The sequence below is a fragment of the Neofelis nebulosa genome, chromosome 8 (assembly GCF_028018385.1).
Source record: "Neofelis nebulosa isolate mNeoNeb1 chromosome 8, mNeoNeb1.pri, whole genome shotgun sequence".
In the NCBI taxonomy this organism is placed as follows: Eukaryota; Metazoa; Chordata; class Mammalia; order Carnivora; family Felidae; genus Neofelis; species Neofelis nebulosa.
This window is the reverse complement of record NC_080789.1, coordinates 26475036-26499881: the sequence shown is the minus strand read 5'-3', so window position 1 is coordinate 26499881 and position 24846 is coordinate 26475036. Positions and strand designations below refer to the sequence as shown.

The 24846-nt window shown below is 37.4% G+C and overlaps 1 protein-coding gene and 1 non-coding gene across 7 annotated transcripts in view; both read right to left on the bottom strand.

The window, feature by feature from the left end:
- The window catches only part of CEP83 (centrosomal protein 83), a 120367-nt gene that overhangs the window by 44423 nt on the left and 51098 nt on the right, over window positions 1-24846 (bottom strand). For 5 of the 6 annotated variants that reach the window (XM_058741791.1, XM_058741788.1, XM_058741789.1 and 2 more), the window contains 2 exons: window positions 3591-3842; window positions 262-393 (listed from right to left, as the gene is read on the bottom strand). In XM_058741791.1, coding sequence (XP_058597774.1) covers window positions 262-393; window positions 3591-3842 — 384 coding nt within the window. The remainder of the gene's footprint in view (window positions 1-261; window positions 394-3590; window positions 3843-24846) is intronic. The other variant, XM_058741790.1, reaches the window with a different exon arrangement.
- Window positions 2726-2810, bottom strand: TRNAQ-UUG (transfer RNA glutamine (anticodon UUG)). The gene has a single exon. It is a non-coding gene; the product is annotated as a tRNA-Gln (tRNA).

Genomic DNA, 24846 nt, shown 5'->3' with positions numbered 1-24846 from the left:
TCTGTCTCTCTCTGTCCCAAAAATAAATAAAAAACGTTGAAAAAAAATAAAAATCGAACCTCAAGAAATCATGGCTGAGACAAGAGTGGTCACAGAAGAGGTGGCAGAAATTGATCACATTCTGAATGTACTGGAAGGTAGCATGACAAAATAAAAAGAGATCTCGATACAAAGAAGTAAAGTATTAAAATACAAAATTTCTTTGCCATTATGCAGTATCAAGCATTCTAAAGAATGAAGTACAAACATAAGATGACTTACTTTACTGGTCAATGTATTTATTTCCCGTTCAGCTTTATGCAATTTACTAATTAAAACAGTATTTTGTTCGTTGATTGATTGTAGCTCTTTTTCCAAGCGTTCAGCCTGTAGTTTAGCCGACTGTTTTTCAGCCTTTAATTAAAAAAAATTTTTTTAATTTATTCATAAATGTTGGAATTGTATAAAAATAAGCACTATTTTAAATATATGTGTAATCATACTAGCCCCAACTACTCAAAACCTCATCAATACTAACATGCACCAAAACAACAAGAGTTTCCTCAAAGTAACTGGTAGAATTAAAATGAATGATATTTGCTCCAGGAAATATGTAACAAGAGTATCTACACAAATGACATTATCAACAACCACCACCAAAATACAACTCATAAACTTCTCTCATGAGAGTGTACCTCTGTGTACTCGACACCTATTTACTCTTCTTGCTGACATAATTCGAACAAACATTTTGGGGGTTTCGATGCATCTCAGAAATATAAAAGTATATTAGAAAGTAGAAGAAAGGGCTCATCTGCAGTAGTAGGTGAGAGCAAAAACTCTGAAAATCAAGGGAGATTAAAAAAAGAGAGATTTAAGAATTCAAAATTCTCAATCTGGAGCCTCGGGAAGTATGAACAAAGAGCTCAATAGCTCTTGATCCCATCACATAATAAAGATTCTTAAGTCTGTAAATTTTCAAGAAAATTTCTGGTTGGTAACAGTCATAGTACTCTTTAACTTGAAAATGAAAACTAAATGCTTTTTAAAAATATTTCCACTCAAAATAGTTAAATGTTTGACATTTAAAAAATAAGCTTCACGGTTTTATAAGATCTCATTTCCTATATATCTTAAATACGATAAGCATATATTCAGGGGCACCTGGGTGGCTCAGTCAGTTAAGTGTCCGACTTCGGCTCAGGTCATGATCTCACGGTTTGTGGGTTCAAGCCCCGTGTTGGGCTCTGTGCTGACAGCTCAGAACCTGGAACCTGCTTCAGACCCTGTGTCTCCCTCTCTCTCTGCCCCTTTCCTGCTCGCCCTCTGTCTCTCTCAAAAATAAATAAACATTAAAAATAAAAATTTTAAAGAGTATATTCAACAAGTAATTCAGAAAAAACTATTTTCCTCAAATATAAAATGATAGTCTTTGGGCAAGCACAATGATAGCCAAAAAAAAAAAAAAAAATCAAAGAAGAAAAAATGCTTCTTCTCATGTGCTTATTCTCATTTCATCTGACAAAGGATAAAATTAACTCTTTGAAAGTGTCACAAATGAACCTCCCATCTTTTGTAATCATTGAACTTGTCCTGAAAATCAGCACTCCAAATGACCTCAATAAAAAGCTCTGCATTGAGATCAAACACTGTATTCAATTGCAATCATCCACTTACTCAGTCACTATAAATACATTAATACTGGAAAGGTAGCAACATAAAAGTCTCATTTTGAACTGCCTCATGTCTAAGGTCCAATGACACAATTTTAGTTCAGGAAACCAATAAATACTGTCAGAAGCTTCATCAAAAAATAAAAAGATGACTTCTATTCTTCAAAACATATCAATATTTTGGCTGTACCCAGTTTTTTGGCTGAAAAAAAAAATGACTATTTTGCTAGATGCCCACTAATTCCCTACAAGTCTAATCATTTCACAACTATTCTAAACACACACACACACACACACACACACACTTTGGATTGCTCAAAATAAATCAAAACTAGTTTTTGATTGCTCAAAACTAGTATATTTGCTATATGTTAGACACTAAAAACCAGGAAAAGTAAGCATACCTAAACAAGGTGGTTAAGGGATCCAGAATATGTCACCGTGGCATAAAAATTATTTTGAGCTGAAGGCATTTGATAATCAATAGACACAGGAAAAGGTTTTTCCCCGAACTCCTCTCTGCTACCAAAAACCAGAGCCACCAAAAAGAATTATAAATCCCCTTGTCTGGGTTTTATAGCCAGTGAAGACTGACTCCTATTTAGGGAGAAGCATAAAAAATCACCTATACAGACACTGTCACAAAACTGTCATATCTCCCATCTATTTTCCTAAGGGCCTGTTTATCTTTCCTAAAAGTCATTTGTGTTCCCCTAAGTGCCTTTTGTCCCCGTCTCGTTTCCCTATTAAGATGGTATGCAGGGTCACCTGGGTCAGCTAAGCCTTTGACTTCAGCTCAGATCATGACCCCACAGTTTGGTTCAGGAATTCAAGCCCTGCATCAGGCTCTCAGTGCAGAGCCTGCTTCAGATCCTGTTTCCCTCTCTCTCTGCCCCTTCCCTGCACTCTCTCTCTCTCAAAAATAAATATTTTTTATTTTTATTTATTTAAAAAAATTTTTTTTTACATTTATTTATTTTTGAGAGGCAGAGACAGAATGTGAGTAAGGGAGAGGCAGAGACAGAGAGAGACAGAATCAGAAGCAGGCTCCAGGCTCTGAGCTGTCAGCACAGAGCCCGACGTGGGGCTCGAACCCACGAACCATGAGATCATGACCTGAGCCAAAGTCAGACACTTAACCGACTGAGCCACCCAGGCGCCCCCAAAATAAATATTTTTTAAAAGGATGACACGCAAGCCCCAAATTCTACCACTTTGAGCCACATTTTTTCTGTGAACTCCTGTTTACTTACATAAATATCCACCTTTTCTGTTGTTAACCTATTGTCAGTTTAATTCACAATCCCCAATCACTGAACCTAAGAGTATAAGGAAAGTTTTCCTCTCAAACAATGGAAACCAAGAATTTTCATAGAAGAATACCTCTAGGAGTACCAGCCTAGCTCTGCAAGCTCTTATATTTCTCTAACAAACTCAGGAAAATAGTTCACTAAAGACTTACATGCATTAGTACCAAGTTGTATTGTATTACTCTGGCAAGAAGCTGTCATAAGATATAAAAGTATGGTATTTTTATTTAAACAGGTCTTTTGATTTTAATACCTTGAATCCCATGTAAGGAAATAACTATCCAGGAATAAATTGTTCCTTCTGGTTGGAGATGACTTTAATCCTCAGAAACTCAAATTTTGAAAATTTTGCATATTCTACTCTTTGGCATTTCAAGGGTTAAATCATTTTGACTAGGTGTTTTGGCTCCCAAAGAATAAATAATCCCTTTGTAAATGTAGTAGCATAGCTATTGCTTATGAATCAATAGCTTTCTTCTGTACAAAAAGAATCTATACTCTTGGGACTCTACAAATGCATCAGCATTAGATTGGTAAGCATACATTTGTGCTCTAAAAATCAAAGGCTTGTCGATTGCACTTTCAAAAAAGTATGTCATACTCTACCGGGAAGCAATTAAAATCTTACCTCCAGGGATCTGACTGTAGCCTGTGTCTCAGCCAACTGCCGTACCTGAATTCTTTGGACATTTTCTACCTGAGCACCAGAATTTTCTTTTTCAGCCCTTAATTCAGCTACCTCAGCCTCTAAGCCTTTTACTTTCTGACATAAATGGACTTTTTCTCGAACAAGTTGTTCCATTCGTTTGCTGTCTCTTGTGGGATCAACACTAAGCAGTTGATTATGTAGTTCTTCTTTATCTTTCTCCAGTCCTGCAATCTAGTAATAATTTGAAAGAAAGCACAGAATCTTAAATTAGTGAATTTTCAGTCATGAATATGCTTTACACATCAGTAAATTAAAATTAAAAATTACACAATATGGAAGTTGAGGTGGTAAAAGCAAGTACAAAGGATAAAAACCTAAAATGTCACATTCTTCATTCTGTATTCAGCATGACTCAAATGTGAGGGCAAGGACCTTGTCCTATTTTCCCTCTATCTCCCCATGGTGTCCTCTAAGCACAGGGCTTCATCAGTTGCTAAAATTCAAAATTATAAATAATAGTATAAAAGTAATTAAAAATATGTCAAGTATTTTACAATTCATCAGAACATTATAAAGGGTTTATGCAAGATCAATATGCTGATTGCCACTAAGCTTTTCCTCACGTGACAATACTTGAGCTTTGTCTATACTAATAAAATTATCTATTTCAAGGCCACTTAATTCACAAAAAAGCTGCTTGTCTGTGTAAATACCTACAAATGTGACTGATGAGAGTTTTAAAATGACAGCTGAGAGTTTATTTAGGCCCTAGTTGCACTGATGGCCTAGTTCTTAATTATTAGATTCAAGAAAGACCTAAAAATTATTACTCCAGGGTATGTGGAAAAGTCACGGGAAAACAGGATGAACAGAAACACAAGTGGTCTTCTCATTCATACCAACCCTCACTGCCGGACCCCCCAGGCCTCCGAATCACGGAGTTTCACACTGCTTCCTAACCTCAGAGGCACTTCAGAGGCCCCTCACCTCCAGGAATCAGGGGCCAAGTTATCAGGGTAAAACTCATTCTTTCTCTTCCCTGATCTCCCCAACCACCATCACCACCAAATCTTTGTTAGCCAGAGCAACTCCTCTTTTTTAGTCTCTTTTTATATATGGGGTTTCTTCATGTGATTCAACTGAAAGGAGTCAGCTGTTTAAAGAAAAAAAAAAAAAAAAAAACGACTGCTCTTAACAACACTAGAGGTTGTCTGTAGCCAGGATGAGCCTAGAAGCCTCACTCTAACCCAAAAGGACTTAAAGTAACACTCTGCAACATGGGCAAAAGTGACCCAAGAGATGAATGATGGCTCACTTTGCTACTAATGAATCTAAGAAGTGTGAGAGCTCCACCACAGAGCAGAATCTGTTTTCCTCATCTCTAAAATGAGAGTATAGACTGAAGGCCCTCAAAAACCATTTTCAGTTTTAACATGCAGTGATTCCAATTTGGCTTCAGACACGTTGAATTAAAGATGTCAATGGGAAATACAGGTAGAGCTATCTAGCAGGAAAACACCATTTTTTCCCCCAGAAAATAAAATTCATCATAGAAGGCAGCTATAAAATTCAGCCTCAAGCCTAACTAATTTAGTGTCTCTTTCCTATTTTTCCTCCCACCCTTTACATATAAACACTACCCCCCACAAGTTTGGTCCCTGACTACCTTTTTCCCTCCATATTCTCTGTGTGACTTTGTGCAAGTTACTTTTTCCACTTTGGCACCAAGTAAAATGAAGGTATTAAGCTGGCCATCTTTGAAATACAATTTAGCTTTTTGCATGAGGTAATTCAAATACAGTTTTAGTTTTAATGTGCTATACCAGAGGTGTGGTGGCTGGCTCATCTAGGTCAAAGTCCAAGTGGAACTCAAGTTCAAACAATGGTGCCCTTTACTCAGTATTATGACCAAGTGCCAAGCTAAGTGCACTAGACATAAAATTGCATTTAGTAACAGTAACTTCTCTTGTCATCTTCATTTTACATGCAAGGTCAGACAGCTAATGTTCTTGACCAGCATGTTCCCTATATTATTGCTCTCTCCAATAGTTTTGAAAGTCATGTGTGTGATAGCTGAAGTGATAGTTCAAACTATGGATGAAGCTGGCTAATAGCATAGTCACAATTAGATCCCACAATTGTAACTCCCAAACTAGAGCTCACTATCAAATCATCCCTACAAAATCTGGTGATCATCGCCTTCTAATTTCTCTATTCGTTTATTCATTCATGTAACAAATATTTATTGCGCATTTACTATGTACTCAGGGCTGTTCTAGGTAGTAAGGATACATTACAAACCTAGCAGACAAGCAAATAATCACAAAACTGTGCCACCAAAGAGCTTATATTTAATCACCGCTATGATACTGCCCTTGCCCTAGTCATCAGGACACAGATCTTAGACATATCCTCAGCTTTTCCCTTTTCCTCCACTCTCAATCAGATTCACACTCAATCTTTCTTGATAGCCTTAATCTGTCGTACTCTCAATGCTTTCTCTAAATTTCCCAAAGGCTTTGTTTGAATTTCTCTTTTATGACATTTATCCAAATTTGCCCATATTGTAACCCTACATTTACTTTACTCTCTTCTAGAATATAAGCTTACCTGACAGGAAACATGACATATTAACCAATTTTACTTTTAAAAAATTGTTGAAGTAAAGGACAAAACAGAAACGAGAAACAGATCTGAGACTAAGAACAGTTGTTGTTTATCTTCTTTTCAAAGGATGGTCGTACTACTCTAACTCACCAGGAGTTTCCTCTCCAAAAAAGGAAAAAGGAGTCTATCTAATTGTTCCATCCATCTCTGTTTTTATGATCTTTATGATGCAGCATAGAGTAATGGTTAAGAGTACAGGTTCTGGAATCAAACAGCCTAAGTTTGTTTGTTTGTCTAGTATTTTAAAGATATTTCTCTACCGTCTTTGGACTTATATTATTTCCAAAAGGAAGTCTGTTGTCATTCTTACTTTTATAACTTTTTCCTGTTTACATTTTTTTTTTTAATTTTATTTTTAGATGATGGTAGGTTCACATGCAATTGTAAAAAATAATTCATGGGGCACCTGGGTGGCTCATTTGGTTAACTGTCCAACTATTGATTTCGGCTCAGGTCATGATCTCATGGTTTTTGAGATTGAGCCCCACACTGGGCTCTGTGCTGACAGCGCAGATCCTGCTTGGGATTCATTCTCTCTTTGCCCCTCCCCTGCTCACACCTGTGTTCACTCGTGTGCACTCTCTCTGTCTCAAAATAAATAAATAAATATTAAAAATATAATAATAACTCAGAGTTCTGTGTACCCTTTACCGTTTCCCCAACTAGTAACATCCCTCCTCTTTTATTTTCTGTAAGACATGTATAGAACTGGTTTTCATTCTTCTTTAAACACTGTGTAGAATTCTCCAAGGAAACCATTCTTTTGGTGAGTTTTTAATATGAATTAAGTTTCCTTAATAGTTATATGGCTATTCAAATTATTTCATATGGGGTAAGTTACGGTAGTATCTGCCTTTTGAGCCATTTTATCTATGTTTGTCAAATTTGTTTGGGTAGAGCCATTCACCAGATTACCTTATTAACCTTTTGATGTGTGCAAGACCTGTAGTGATAGTCTCGGTTTCATTCCTGATATAGATAATCTATACCTTCCCTCTTTTTTTTTTTGGCAGTCTTTTTTACAGGTTTGCAATTTTATTAATCTTTTCAAAGAAACAGCTCTTTGCTACACTGATTTTCTCTACTGTTCTTCTGATTTCAATTTCTGCTCTTCTCTTTCTTATTTCCTTCCCTCTACTTATTTTGGGTTTATGTTGATCTTTTTCTAGGTTCTTAAGGTGGGAGCTTAGATTACTGATTTGGTATTTTTCTCCTGTTTTCTAATGAATGCATTTAGCACTATACATTTTTTTTCTCAGCAATACTTTAGCTGTATCCACATTTTCATTCAGGCTAATGTATTTCTTAAAATTATTTTTTATTAATATGTTTTCATTGAAATTTCCTCTATGACTTATGAATTATTTGAAGGCTATCATTTCATTTCCAACTGAGGATTTCCCTGCTATCTTTCTGATATTGATTTCTAGCTTGATTCTATTATGGTTAGAGAATTCATTTTGTATAATCTCAATTTTTATAAATTTGTTGAGGTTTATTTTATGGCCCAAGATATAGCCTGTTTGGGTATACCCTTAATAGCCACTTGAAGAAAAACATGTTTAGGTGCTCTTGTTGGGTAGAGTGTTCTATAAATGTTGATTGGATTCTGTTGGTTAATGGTGTTGTTGAGTTCTACATCCTTACTGATTCAAATTTTTTTTATCAATTGTTGAAACAAGGGTGCCAAATCTCCAACGATAATTATGGATTCAGCTCTTTTTTTTTTTTTTTTTTTTTACTTCTACTAGTTTCTGCTTACTATATTTTAAAGCTCTGTTTGGTTCATACACATTTAGTATTCCCGTCTTCATGACAGACTGACATTTTCCATCATTATATAATCTTCCACCTCAGATACTTTTCTTTGCTCTGAAGTCTACTTTATCTGATATTAATACAACCACTTATGTTTCTTTTATTATAAGACATATAATTTTCCATTCTTTTAATTACTAACTACCTATATTGTTATTTTTGAGGTTTCCTATAGACAGCATATAGTTGGGTCTTTCATTTTTAACATCAACTCCATCAATCTCTTTTAATTTTTATATATGTACACCATTTACTTTTATTGTGACTATAAATATTTTATGGCTTCAGTTTTTTTTTTTCCTATTTCTTGTTCTAAGTTTGTTTCCTTTTTCCTGCCTTCCTGTGGGTTCCTTGAACATTTTTTTAGGATTCCACTTGATTTATCTATAATTTTCTGAGCATATCTCTTTGTATAGCTTTCTTGGTTGTTGCTCTGGGAATTACTTAGATATACCTTATCATAGCCTACTGGTTTCATTTTACCAGTTCAAGTTATAGTTAGAAATTTTACTTCTCTTTACATCCTTTGCCCTTGTTTATAATTGCCTTAATATCCAGTATAAACATTTAAAACCACATCAAACAGTACTATAATATTTGCTTTAACCATCAAACAAAATTTAGAAAACTGATTCAAGAAAGGAACAATTATTGTATATACTCATAGTTTTGATTACTGTGTTCTTTTAGCCTTCTTGATGTTTTGAGACTAATTTTACTGTTTTCTTTCTGTTTAGAGAATTTCCCATAGGCATTCTTTTGGATAGAACTACTGGCAACAGGTTGTCTTAGTTTTCCTTATTCTATGAATGTCTTGATTTATTCTTAATTCCTGAAGGACATTTTTTGCTGGATAATTATGAGTTGTTACTTCTTTCCCTTCTGCACGTGATAATGTTTCAGCCTTTATTTCTCCAAGTGCTTTTTCAACAATGCCCTCTTTGTCTTTTCAAGGACAAATATCTTAGATCTTTTCTTATAGTCCATAGGAACTTATGGCTCTCTGTGTTATTTAATATACTTTCTGTAGCTTGCTCAGACTGGGTAATTTCTAATGTTCTATCATCAAGTTCACAGATTCTTTCCTCTATCCCCTCCATTCTGCTGTTAAGCCCAACAACTGAGGGTTTGTATTTTGTTTTGTTTGGGGGGGGGTTCAACAGTCATATTTTTCAGTTCTAAAATTTTTATTTGGTTCTTTACATTTTCTGTTTCCTTGTTAAGACTCTTTTTTTTCCATTTGTTTCAACTTTATAATTATATAGTAAAACATTTCTACCATGGCTGCTTTAAAATCTTTGTCAGGAAATTCTAATAATATCTCTATCATCTCAATGTTAACATCTATTGTCTTTTTTAATGTAGTTTAAGATCTTCCAGGTTCTCAGTATGACAAGTGATTTTCTACTGAAATTTAGATTTTGGGGGTATTGTATTAGGAGACTCTGGATCTTATTTAAAGTTTATTTTAGCTGGCTTTTTAGAACATGGCTCTGGCAGAGAAAGGATTATTATCTCTCATTACTACCAACTGCATGTAATAGTCCACATTCCCCACGTTAGTTCTATGATACCCAAGGGTGGGGAGAAGCTCTTCATGACACCCATGCTGGGTAGAAGTAGGAGTTCCAGCTCCTACTAGGTGCATGGATAGCAACCTAGATGGCAGGGATAGGAATGACTTATTGCTCCCCACGTGGCCTCCACTGACACCACAAGTCAAATATGGCTTCCATTAACACTCCAGGGCTGTTTCTAGGTCTGTTTCTGCTGATTGATCTTTTTCTTCATTATGAAATAAATTCTCCTGCTTCTCTGTAAGCCCAGTCAATTAAAAAGTTTTTATTCCTTGCTCATGGATTGGGAGAATATTGTTAAAATGTTGATACTATCCATAGCAATCCATAGATTTAATGTAATCAAAGTATCAATCACATTTTCACCCAGCTAGAATAAATAATCCTAAAAATTTTACGAAACCACAAAAGACCCTGAATAGCCAAAGTAATCTTGGAAAAAAAAGAACAAAACTGAAGGGATCACAATCTCAGATTACAAGATATCCTACAAAGCTGCAGTCATCAAAGCAGTATGGTACTGGCACACACACACAACAAAACACAGATCGATAGAACAGAATAGCCCAGAAATAACCCACAATTATATGGTCAATTAATCTTAAACAAAGGAGGAAAGAATATGCAATAGGAAAAAGACAATCTCTTTAACAAACAGTGTTTGGAAAACTGGACAGCTACATGCAAAAGAAGGAAACTAAACCACCTTCTTTACACAAACACAATAATAAACTCAAACTGAATTAAAGACCTAAATGTGAGACCTGAACCTGTAAAAAAAAATCCTTGAGACAGACAGGCAGTAATTTCTCTGACATTGGCCATAGCAACATTTTTCTAGATATGTCTCCTGAGGCAAGGGAAACAAAAGCAAAAATAAACTATTGGGATGACATCAAAATAAAAAGCTTCTGCACAGCAAAGGAAACAAAAAAACTAAGACAATCTATGGAATGGGAGAAGATATTTGCAAATGACATATGCAGTAATGGGTTAGTATCCAAAACATATAAAGTATATATACAACCTAACACCAAAAAACCCACAAATAATTCAATTAAAAATGAGCAGAAGACATGAGAAGATATTTCTCCAAAGAAGACATACAGATAGCCAACAGACACATGAGAAGATGCTCAACATCATTCATCATCAGGGAATGCAAATCAAAACCACAGTGAGATACCACCTCACACCTGTTAGAATGGCTAAAATCAAAAACATGAAGACACAAATGTTGGTGAGGATGTAGAAAAAAGGAACCCTCAAGCACTGTCAGCAGGAATGCAAACTGGTGCAGCCACTGTGGAAAACAGTATGGTGGTTTCTCAAAAAATTAAAAACAGAATTACCATACGATCCAGTGACAGCACTACTGGATATTTACCCAAAGAATATGAAAACACTAATTTGAAAAGATATATGAGCCCCTATGTTTATTGCAGCATTATTTACAATAACCAAATTAGGAAAGCAACCCAAGTGTCCATTGATATATGAATGAAGACGATCTCATGTGTATACACACACACACACAATGGAGTGTTAGTCATAAAAAAAAAATGAAATAGTGTCATTTGCAGCAACATGGATGGATCCAGAGGGTACAATGCTAAGTGAAATAAGTCAGAGAAAGACAAATACCATATGATTTCACTCATATTGGAATTTAAGAAACAAAACAAATGAACAAGAAGAAAAGAGACAAAAAAATAGACTCTTAACTACAGAGAACTGGAGGTTACCAAAGGGGAGGGGGGGGGGGGGTAAAATAGGTAAAGGGAATTAGAAGTACACTTATCATGATGACCACCGAGTGATATACAGAATTGCTGAATCACTATATTGTACATTTAAACTAATATAACACTGTAAGTTAATTACACTGAACATTTTTTTTAAAAGTCTTTATAAAAAAAAAAAAGGTCTTTGCATTTTAGAGCAGTTTTAGGTTTACATCAAAACTAAGCAGAAAATACAGAGAGAGTCCCCATATGTCCCTACCCCCACATACCCACAGCCTCCACCACTATCAGCATCTCACATCAGAGGAGTAGATTTGTTACTACTCATAAACATATAGTAATACACATTATGACCAAAAATGTATAGTTTACATTAGGGCTCACTCCTGTGTGGTACCTTCTATGGATACTGACAAATGTATACTGGCATGTACCCACCATTTTAATATCACACAGAACAGTGTCACTGTTCTAAAAATCCTCTGTGCTCCACCTGTTCATCCCTCCCTCTCCCCTAATCCCTGGCAACCAATGATATTTTTAATGTCTCCATAGTTTTCCCTTTTCCTTAGTGTCATATATTTGGAATACTACAGTATATACAGCCTCTTCAGATTGGCTCCTTTCACTTAGTAATATGTAATAAACGTTCCTCCCTATCTGTTCACGTCCGGATGTACCACAGTTCATTTAACCATTCACCTACTGAAGGACATATCCATTGCTTTGAAGTTTTGGCAAGTAGGAATAAAGCTGCTAGAAACAACTGTGCACAGGTGGTTGTACAGAAACAAATTCTCAATTCTTTTAAGTATATATCAAGAAGAATGGCTGCTGCAACTCATGGTAAGATTATGTTTAGTTTTGTAAGAAACTGTCAAACTGTCTTCTAAAGTTGCTGTACCATTTTGCATTCCCACCAGTAATGCTGGCAAGTCCTTTGGCTCCACATTGTCACCAGCATTTAGTATCACCAGTGTTCTGGATCTGGCCATTCTCATGAGTGTCTTGTGGTATCTTGTTTTAATTTGCAATTCGCTAATAACATACATTGTTTAACATCTTTTCATACACTTATTTTGCATGTGTAGATCTTCTCCAGTGAAAGGTCTGTTAAAGTGCTTGGCTTATTTTTAAACTAGGTTTTTTTCTTACTGTGGAGTTTTATTAATTCTTTGTATAATCTGAATAATAGTCCTTTATCAGGTGTTCCTTTAGCAAATATTTTCTACCAGTCAATGGCTTCTCTTCTTAATCTCCTTACAACGTCTTTCACAGATGTTTTAATTTTAATAAAGTCTAACTTCCCAATTACTCCTTTCATATATCATGTTTTTGGTATTGTATTTAAAAAGTCATCACCAAACCTAAGGTCATCTAAGTTTTCCCCTATGTTATCCTCTGGTAGTTTGATAATTTTAAGTTTTATATTTAGGTCTAAAAGTAGAACTACTTTTAGTTACTTTTGTGAAAGGTGTATGGTCTGTGTCTAGATTTTTTTTTTCTTTGCATGTGCATTTACAGTTGTTTTAGTACCACTTGTTGAAAAGACTTTTTCTCCATTCTGCCTTTTCTTCCTTATCAAAGACCAAATGGCTCTATTTGTATGGGTCTATATCTAGACTCTCTGGTCTGTTCTATGGATCTATTTGTCTATTCTTCTGCCAGTAGGACACAGTCTTAATTATAACAGCTTTATAGCAAATCCTGATGTCAGACAGTGTCAGTCTTCTGACCTTGTTCTTTAATAGTGTGTTGGCTACTTTGGGTCTTTTGTTTCTCTCTATAAACTTCAAAAGCAGTTTGTTGAGATCAACACAGTAACTTGCTGACATTTTGACTGGGATTGCACTGAATTTATAGGCCAGGTTGGGAAGAACAGACATGCTGACATTGTCTTCCTATCCACTATCCATTTATGTAGTTCTTTAATTTTGTTCACCAGTTTTTTAGTTTTCTTCATATAGATCATCTACATTTTTTTCAGGTTTATATCTAAGTATTTCCCTTTGGGGGATGCTAACACAAGTGATACTATGTTTTTCATTTCAAATTCTACCTCATCATTCCTATTACACAGAAAGTGGTGGTCTTTTGTACATTATCCTGCAACTTCACTGTAACCGCTTACTAGTTTCAAGAGTTTTTTGTTCACTGTTTCAGATTTTCTACATAGATAATCGAGCAGAGTTTTATTTCTACCAAATTTGTAAGTCTTTTCTTTTCCTGTCTTACTGTATTGAATAAGACTCCCAGTACTGAGAAGGAGTGGTAAAAGGATATCCTTGCCTCATTGTTTCCTCAGTGGGAAAGCTCTAAGTTTCTCATCATTAAGTTTGATGTTAGCAATAGGGTTTTTGTAGATGTTCTTTAACACGTTAAGGTAGTTCCCCTCTCTTCCTAGTTTGCTGAGAGTTTTTATCATGAGTGGATGCTGGATTCCGTCAAATGTTCTTTCTGCATCAACTGATAACAATCATTTGATTTTTTCTTTTTTGTCCTGTTGATGTGACAAATTACATTAATTCATTTTGTAATGTTCAGCCAGGTTTCCATGGCTGGCATAAAACCTACTTGTTGGGGCGCCTGGGTGGCTCAGTCGGTTAAGCGTCCGACTTCGGCTCAGGTCGTGATCTCACAGTCCATGAGTTCGAGCCCCGCATCGGGCTCTGTGCTGACAGCTGGGAGCCTGGAGCCTGCTTCGCATTCTGTGTCTCCCTCGCTCTCTGACCCTCCCCCATTCATGGTCTGTCTCTGTCTCAAAAATAAATAAACGTTAAAAAATTTTAAAAATTTTAAAAAAAACCTACTTGTTCCCAGTGTGTTATTCTTTGTATACAGTATTGGATTTGATTTGCTAATATTTTGTTCAGGATTCTTGAAATCTTTGTTCATGAGAGACAGTGGTCTATAGTTTTTGTTTTGTTTTGTTGTCTTTGATTAAGATATTAGGTATTAGGTTGGTTTAGGTATTAGGTATCTGGCCTCTCAGAATGAGTTAAGAAATATTACCTCTGACTTTATTTTCTGTAAAAGACTGCAGAGACCTGACATAATTTCTTCCTTAAATGTTTTATTAGGAACCCATAACTTATGAACCAATCTTGGCTGCCCAGTCATTTTTTTTTTTTTTAATTTTTTTTTTTCAACATTTTTTTATTTATTTTTGGGACAGAGAGAGACAGAGCATGAACGGGGGAGGGGCAGAGAGAGAGGGAGACACAGAATCGGAAACAGGCTCCAGGCTCCGAGCCATCAGCCCAGAGCCTGACGCGGGGCTCGAACTCACGGACTGCGAGATCGTGACCTGGCTGAAGTCGGACGCTTAACCGACTGCGCCACCCAGGCGCCCCTGCCCAGTCATTTTTTATTAGATGTCAGACATTGTGAATTTCATGGGGTTTTGTTTGTTTGTTTCAGTACTAGATACTTTTGGATTCCTTTACATACTTTAAAATCTTCATTGTGTTATGCTTTTAGGTTACTTAGAAATAGTTTAATACTTTTAGACCTTGCTTTTACACTTGTTAGGGAGAACCAGAGTACCCTTTAGTGTGGGGCTAATTTGGCTTCACTACTGAAGTAAAACCCTTCTGAATCTTCTACTCAATGCACCATGCATTAAAGCCTTTCCACTCTGATGGACATAATATGGGCCAATTGTAGAGATTATTTCATTTTTTTCCTTCCTTCAGGGATCACTGCCTTGTACTACATGCTTTCCAGTCTGCACACCACTGTTTCCTATATTCTGTGTCAGTTTTTAGTGAAGGTATTAAGAAAAACTCAGTCCCTATTATGGCCAGAAACAGAAACTCCCAGACTACCTAGATCTGAATCATGGTTCTACCACCTACTAACCTTGGACTAGTCTCTCATTGCTTCATGAATGTTTTCTCATAAATGAGTGTTTCCTCACTTATAAAATGGGAACAATGATTATCTGATTCCTACATATGACAGAATTCAAGTAAGTATATAAAATGACTCTCAATAAACTAAGTATGAATTTACATCTTCCCTCTATGTATTTCACTTCTTCAAATTCTACAGTTTGTCATTTACAAATCTGAAATCTATTTTAAAATATCTGCTACATTTATTTTGATAATTAGTACTATGATTAATGTTGCCAGGTACTAACAGTAATAATACCATTAATTTGAGCATTTACTGTGTGTCAGGCATTATGGTAAATATTTTGCACGTGAAGTTTCAGGTTCTTAGATCTCAGTTTTTAAAATCAATTTAGTTCACCTTTTTATATTTCTACAATTCTAAGTTTCTCCTCTTCCCCTTTATGTACTAGAATTAATTTTTCCGAAATTAGTGATGGAATACAAAAACATTTTGTCATTTATTTTTTTACTAAGAAAGTAACACTTAAATTATTTACAAATCTGAAGTTCATATTTTAATCCAATTTTGGATGTTATGGTTTCCTTTCCTTATACCCCTACTTTCTCCTAGTAAGAGAAAGATAGTCACAGGGAAAAAGCAATTCTCAGAACTCCAGACACAGTTACAGAAAGATTAGGGAATGAGGTTCAACTGTAGGGAAAAGAGCTGATGTTCACTATGTCTTAAAAATAATTTTACTCTGGGGTGCCTGGGTGGCTCAGTCGGTTGGGCGGCCGACTTCAGCCCGGGTCATGATCTCGCAGTCTGTGGGTTCGAGCCCCGCACCAGGCTCTGTGCTGGCAGCTCAAAGCCTGAGGCCTGCTTCCGATTCTGTGTCTCCATCTCTCTCTGCCTCTCCCCTGCTTGCTCTCTGTCTCTCTCTAATAATAAACATTTAAAAAAATTTTTTTTAAATAATTTTACTCAGACTGAACAAGAGAATAGGGATAACAAAACACATGCTGTAAGGACACAGAGTGCCTGCAAGCAGAGCAGTCAGAGTGCTAGGAGTGAGATGAAGGTGGGAGGCGCAGGGAGTAAAATGAGAGATGCCTTGGAACTATTCACATGGTTTCAAGTACAGACCTGACACTGAAACTCCAGCATGCTAAAGGACTCAAAAGATGTGAGTACGTGCAAATTCAAACGATGACAATAGCTGGAATTTACTGTGCTAGGCACTAGGTACTCATCTAAGCACTTTACAGGTCGTAATTTATTAAATCTCACAGCTCCATGAGATAGGAACTACAGTTAATGCCATTTTACAGATGAGAACACTAAGGCACACAGTTCAGTTCAGTCAGTTCTCAATGTCACGTTAAATAAACATCTTAGACATTAAAAATTTTCGATATAAAAAGTTTAGTTTTTGAGATATTCTAAACTGCATCCACACAGAGAATTTTAATGAGTAAAATTTCACAAAGCCCTTCTAAAATGTTGCAAAAGTCAATCCCAGAGAATTCCCACTGTGAGGTAATTTAGTTTTAATTTGGGAGATTTTTGCCTATTGTAACATGGTTCATAGTAATCTGAGAAGGCTGCAAGTTAGAGAACTTGGAATATTTTAGATAAAGGAGCCATATGGGCCAACTAGGACTTCAGAACATACCAGGACAAAAAAGAAGTGTTTTAAGATACATGTGTCAGGATAAAGAACAAAACGAGGAAATCACTGTCAGTTCTGTGCTACCAGTGTTGTAAGAAAAAAAAAAAAATAGCCTGTGGGGGCACCCTGGGTGGCTCAGTGGGTTAGATGCCCAACTCTTGATTTCAGCTCAGGTCATGATTTCATGGTTTGTGAGATCGAGTCCCACATGGACTCTACACTGACAGCACAGAGCTTGCTTGGGATTCTCTCTCTCTCTCTCTCTCTCTCTCTCTCTCTCTGCCCCTCCCCTACTCACTCTCTCTCGCATGCACAAAATAAATAAATGAACATTTAAAAAAAAAAAAAGAAAAGAAAAAAGAGGCCAGGAGTCAAGAAGGCAGAGAAGTAGGGAAACCAGAATTTCCCCCCTCCCTCAAATACAGCAGTACTGCAGTCAGAACACTTGGAATTCCAGGAATCCAGGATACAGACTGACGAAAACCTATCCACAGGTGTACAGAGACAGCTTGGTGGGACAGAGCTGTGTGTTTGCGAACTGGGAGAGATAAAACAAGTGTCTTAGTTACAGAGTGGGGGAAACCCCTTCGGCGGAGAGACAAAAGGAAGAGAAAGGGTGTGGAAGTGTGGGACTGTAATTGGACAAGAGAAAAACCTCTCCAGACCATGCACCAGAGAACAAAAGGTCTGGAGACAGCCAGTGTCTACCTTGCAAAAGCCTCAGGAGTGAAGATGGGAGTTTTCAGAGTTGTGCGACTTTCTCCGGACCAGAGCTATGTGCACATGGCAGGGAGGGATGCCAGCCCTGAGGCTCCATAGTGATCTCAGTGGAAAGGGGAGATGCACTGGGAGAGAGGAGTACCTTCCCTTGAGTACTGTGGGAAGGGGGTATATTGCCCCTCCAAGGACAAAAGACCCTGCAGGTGCCAGCCAGAGGCCCCTTGTTGACTGGGCAGAGTGGCACTATTTCAGAATCCGGCCCGTGCAGAGCAGAATCCTTAAAGATATCAGGTTTGAGTCTCAGCCAAGCACCTAGGAGGCAAAGAAGACTGTGGCCCAGGACAAGCCAGCTGGCTGTGCGGCTCTGGGAGGGCTGCCTGAACAGCGTGGTTTGAGATATCTGGATGGGGGAGGAGAAACTGGGGTGTGGTCATTTTTCTCCTCATCACCAACATGCTGGGGTTTCAGGGAACAGGACGGCAGACCCCAGTGGAGGCAGGACCCGCTTACACCAAACCCTGCCCCTCCGTACCTGGTAACTGCTTATCTATGGAGTGAGACTGACAGAAGCAGACAGCCTCTCCTCCAGACCAGCACAGCCACCGGGTCCAAAGCACCGACAGACAACTGTCCTGCAGTTTTGCATTTTCTAATCTGATTTTTGGTCAATTCTTTTTATTTGTATGTATGTTTTTTTTCTTCTTCTTCTTTCTCCGTTCTGGTTGTTTGTTTAGTCAGACATTTTTACTCTATTCTTTTTACATCTTTTCCGTATCTCCTTTTTCTTTATTTTCCTCTCTCTCTCTAAATTAAGCATTATAGTTTCTTTGATTCTCTACCTGGTCTTTTTTTCTTGCCCCTCTCATTTCTCTCTTTGTATGGGATAAGGCCTCTTAACCCCCCACCCCTTTTATCATTTTTTCCAGGGTTACTTCAAGGAACAAATCAAAGTACACCTGGTGGAAGGTCAAAACCACCTCTATGAAAAGGGAGATCAAGCAACCAGAGACACAACAACAAAGTGCATGCGACACACTCCAAAAACACTTCCTAAAGTGCCAGGCCCTGGACAGTGTACGACCCCTTTTTAATATAGTAGTACTCACAGGTGCAGGACGCACAACAAGGTATTAAAACATGTAAAAGACAGAAAACCAGCCAAAATGATGAAACCAAAGAATTCTCCTCAAAAAAAAAAAAATTCCAGGAAGAAATAACAGCCAGAGAGTTGCTCAAAAACAGATATAAACAATATATGTGAACATGAATTTAGAATAATAGCCATAAGACTAATAGCTTGGCTTGAAAAAAGCATAGAAGACAGCAGAGAATCAATTGCTGCAGAAATAAAAGACCTAAGAAGTAGTCACGATGAATTAAGAAATGCTGTAAAGGGGCGCCTGGGTGGCTCAGTCAGTTGAGCGTCTGACTTCGGCTCAGGTCATGATCTTGTGGTCCAGGAGTTCGGGCCCCCACGTCCGGCTCTGTGCTGACAGCTCGGAGCCTGGAGCCTACTTCGGATTCTGTGTCTCCTTCTCTTGGCCCCTCCCCCACTTGTGCTCTGTCTCTCTCACTCTCAAAAATGAATAAATGTTAAAAAAAAAAAAATTTAAGAAATGCTGTAAATGGGGGCATGCGAGTGGCTCAGTCAGTTAAGCATTCCACTTCGACTCAGGTCATGATCCCACGGTTCTTGAGTTGGAGCCCAGTGTGGGGCTCTGGGCTGACAGTTCAGAGTCTGGAGCCTGCTTCCAATTCTGTGTCTCCCTCTCTCTCTGCCCCTCCCCCACTCACGATCTGTCTCTCTCTCTCTCAAAAATAAATAAGAGAGAGCCAGTTTCTACCTTGAAAACAGCCTTAGGAGTGAAGATGGGCGTTTTCAGAGTTGTGCAGCTTTCTCCGGACCAGAGCTATGTGCACACTCGTGTGCCTTGGGGGGAGGGGAGCCAGCCCTGAGGCTCGGTTGCGATCTCAGCAGAAAGGCGGGCGCTCTGGGAGAGAGCAATACCTTCCCTTGAGTACTGTGGGAAGGAGGTGGCACTATTCCAGAATCTGCCTCTCTCTCTCTCTCTCAAAAGTAAACAAACATTAAAAAATTAACAAAAAAACAGAAAAAAATGCTGTAAATGAGATGCAAAATAAACTAGATGCAGTGACAGCAAGGATGGAAGAAGCAGAGGGGAGCATAGGTGAAGTAGAAGATAAAATTATGGAAAATGATGAAGCTGAGAAAAAGAGGGACAGGAAATTATTAGACCACAAGGGGAGAATTAGAGACCTAAGTGATTCAATGAAAACGTAGTAATATCCCTATCATAGGAGTTCCAGAAGAAGAAGAGAGACACAAGGGGGCAGAAAGTTCATTTGAACAAATTATAGCTGAGAACTTCCCTAATCTGAGGAAGGAAGCAGACATCCAAGGCCAGAAGCCACGAAGAACTCCCTTCAAAATCAACAAAAACTGATCACCAATATATCATAGTGAAACTGGCAAAATACAAAGATAAAGGGAGAATTCTGAAAGCAGCTAGGGACAAATGGGCCTTAACCTACAAGGGTAGACACATAAGGGTAATAGCAGACCTGTCCATTGAAACTTGGCAGGCCAGAAGGGAGTGGCAGGAAATATTCAATGCGCTAAATAGGAAAAATATGCAGCCAAGAATCCTTTATCCAGCAAGGCTGTCATTCAGAATAGAAGGAGAGATGAAAGCTTTCCCAGACAAACAAAAACTAAAGGAGTTCATGACTACTAAACCAGCCCTGCAGGAGATCCTGAGGGGAACTCTGTGAGTGGAAAGTAGCAAAGATCACAAAGGACCAGAGACATCACTACAGGCACAAAAACCTACAGATAACACAATGACACTAAATCCCTAACTGTCAATAATTACTCTGACTGTAAATGGACTAAATGACCCAATCAAAAGACACAGGGTATCAAACAGATAAAAAAAAACCAAGATCCATCTATATGCTACCCGTTAGAGACTCATTTTAGACCTGAGGACACGTAAATATTCAAAGTGAGGGGATGGAAAATGCTACTGGATGTCAAAAGAAACCCAGAGTAGCCATACTTATATCAGACAAACTAGATTTTAAACCAAAGACTAACAAGAGATGAAGAAGGGCATTATATCATAATTAAGGGGTCTATCCATCAAGAAAAGCTAACAATTGTAAATGTTTATGCCCCCAACGTGGAAACCCCAAATATATAAATCACAAACATAAGCAAATGTATTGATAATAATACTGTAATTGTAGGTGACTTTAATACTCCAATTATAGCACTAGACAGATCATCTAGGCAGGAAATCAATAAGGAAACAATAGTCTTGAATGATACACTGGACCAGATGGACCTAACAAATATATTCAGAACTTTTCATCCAAAAGCAGCAGAATACACATTCTTCTCAAGTGCACATGGAACATTCTCCAAAACAGATCACATACTGGGTCACAAAACAGCCCTCAACAAATATAAAAGGACTGAGATCATACCATGCACATTTTCAGATCACAGTGCTATGAAACTTGAAATCCACCAAAGAAGAAATTTGGAGAGCCTCCAAATACATGGGGGTTACAGAACATCCTACTAAAGAATGAATGGGTCAACCAGGAAATTAAAGAAATTATAAAATATGTGGAAGCAAATGAAAATAACACAAGAGTCCAAACCTTTTGGGATGCAGCAAAGGCAGTCCTAAGAGGAAAATACATTGTAATCCAGACCTATCTCAAGAAGCAAGAAAGATCCCAACACAGAATCTAACCTCACATCTAAAAGAACTAGAAACAGAGCAGCTAAGAAATCCCAAAGCCAGCAGAAGAAGAGAAATAATAAAGATTAGAGCAGAAATTAAAAATATATAGAATCCAAAAAAACAGAACAGATCAATGAATCTGAGAGCTGGTTCTTTGAAAGAATAAACAAAATTGATAAAACCCTAGCCAGACTTCTCACAAAGAAAAGAGTGACGACCCAAACAGATAAAATCATGAATGAAAAAGGAGAGATCAGACCCAACACCACAGAAATACAATTATTAGAGAATACTATGAAAAATTATATGCCAACAAACTAGACAATCTGGAAGAAATGGACAAATTCCTAGGCACTCACACACTACCAAAACTCAAATGGGAAGAAATAGAAAATTTGAACAGACCCATAATCAGCAAAGAAGTTGAACTGGTTACCAAAAATCTTCCAACAAATAGAGAGTCCTGGGTCAGATTGCTTCCCAGGGGAATTCTACCAGACATTTAAAGCAGAGTTAATACCTATTCTTCTCAAGCTGTTCCAAAAGATAGAAACAGAAGGAAAGCCTCCAGACTCATTCTCTGAAGCCAGCATTACCTTCATTCTCAAAGACCCCATTAAAAAGGAGAATTACAGGTCAATATCCCTGATGAACATGGGTGTAAAAATTCTCAACAAAATACTAGCAAATCAAATTCAACAATTTTATTGAGAATTAATAAAAACTCTCAAGAAATTCAGGATAGAAGGAACATACCTTACCATCATAAAAGCCATATATGAAGTGCCCACAGATAATATCCTCGATGGGAAAAAACGGAAAGCTTTCCCCCTGAGATCAGGAACACAACAGGGATGTCCCCTCTTACCACTGTTGTTTAATGTAGTGTTGGAAGTGCTAGTCTCAGCAATCAGACAACAAAATGAAATAAAAGGCATCCAAATTGGCAAAGAAATCAAACTTTCACTTTTCATACATGACATGATACTCTAAATGGAAAACCCAAAAGACGCCACCAAAAAATTGCTAGAACTGATACTGAATATAGTCAAGTCGCAGGATATAAAATCAATTGTACAGAAATTAGTTTCATTTCTATACACCAATAATGAAGCAACAGAAAGAGCTATCATGAAATCGATCCCATTTACAAGTACACCAAGAACCATAAAATACCTAGGAAGAAACCTAACCAAAAAGGTAAAAGATCTGTATGCTGAAAACTATAGAAAGCTTACGAAAAAAATTGAAGAAGACACAAAGAAATGGAAAAACATTCCATGCTCATGGATTGGAAGAACAAATATTGTTAAAATGTCGATACTACTACCCAAAGCAATCTACACATTCAATGCAATCCCAATCAAAATAGCAGAGCATTCTTCTCAAGCTAGAACAAACAATCCTACAATTTGTATGGAACCACAAAAGACCCCAAATAGCCAAAGTAATGTTGAAAAAAAAAAAAAAAAGAAAGAAAAGCTGGAGGCATCAATCCCGGACTTTAGCCTATATTACAAAGCTGAAATCATCAAGACAGTATGGTACTGGTACAAAAACAGATACATTGACCAATGGAATAGAATAGAGAACCCAGAAATGGACCCACAAAGGTATGGCCAACTAATCTTCCACAAAGCAGGAATGAGTATCCAATGGTCTCTTCAGCAAATGGTGCTGGGAGAACTGGACAGCAACAGGCAGAAGAATGAAACTGGACCACTTTCTTACACCATATACAAAAATAAACTCAAAATGGATGAAAGACCTAAGTGTGAGACAGGAAAGCATCAAAATCCTAGAGGAGAAAACCGGTAACAACCTCTTTGACTTTGGCTGCAGCAACTTCTTACTAGACATGCCTCTGAAGGCAAGGGAAATAAAGGCAAAAATGAACTATTGGGACCTCATCAAGATAAAAAGCTTCTGCACAGCAAAGGAAACAATCAATAAAACTAAAAGGCAACCAAAAGAATGGGAGACGATATTGTAAATGACATATTGGATAGAGGGTTAGTATCAGAAATGTATAAAGAACTTACCAAACTCAACACCCAAAAAACAAATAATCCAGTGAAGAAATGAGCAGAAGACATAAATAGGCACTTTTCCAAAGAAGATATCCAGATGGCTAACAGACACATGAAAAGATGCTCATCACTGCTCATTATCAGGGAAATACAAATCAAAATCATGTTGAGATACTGCCTCACACTGGTCAGAGTGGCTAAAATTAACAACTCAGGAAACAACAGATGTTAGCAAGGATGTGGAGAAAGAGGAACCCTCTTGCACTGTCAGTGGGAATGTAAACTGGTGCAGCTACTCTGGAAAACAGTGTGGAATTCCTATAAAAATCAAAAACAGAATTACCCCATGACCCAGCAATAGCACCACTAGGAATTTACCCAATGGATACAGGAGTGCTGATTCATAGGGGCATATGTACCCCAATGTTTATACCAGTGCTTTCAACAACAGCCAAATTATGGGCTGAGAGCCCAAATTAAGAGCCCAAATGTCCATCAACTGATGAATAGATAAAGGAGATGTGGTGTACACACACACACACACACACACACACACACACACACACACACACTGGAATACTACTCAGCAATGAAAAAGAATGAAATCTAATGTGGATGGAACTGGAAGGTATTATGCTAAGTGAAATAAGTCAGAAAAAGACAGTTATCTTATTTTTTACTCATATGTGGAATTTGAGAAACTTAATAGAAAACCATAGGGGAAGGAAAAATAAGTTACAGAGAGGGAGGCAAACCATAAGAGACTCGTAAATAGAGAACAAACTGAAGGTTGATGGGGGTGGTGGGCTGAGGTGGGGGGTTGAGCAGGGAAAATGAGAGATGGGCACTGAGGAGGGCACTTATCGGGATGAGCACTGGGTGTTGTATATAAGTGATGAATCACGGGAATCTACTCCCAAAGCCAAGACTACACTGTATAAATCTGCCAAAAATGAAACATAGGGTATTATTGTGAATGCTATTATAAATTACACTGAAAATCTAACACTGACAATAAAATAATTTGATTTAAAACAAAAAAGAAAAAGAAAAAAGAAAACAAAATAGCCTGTGGTAATAGGGACCCAGAAAAATTCTTTTTGTCACAGGAAACTGAACATCTTATCAGCCCAATAAAAGCCAAGGTAGAGCTCAGTCTGGAGAGCCTGATGGAATAATCTCAGGGACCTGTCATTGTATATTGCCACCCTAAAGTTTTTTATATGATGCAGTGCTCACTGCCCCTCTCTCAACATCATACTTCCTCACTGAATTACTCTTGCTTCTTTCACTCTTTCAGTCAACCAGTATAATCACCTGTACGTAAAACCCTTTGTATTGTTCTTCATTACTATTTGCAGAATATAAAATTAGACACAAAATAACATAA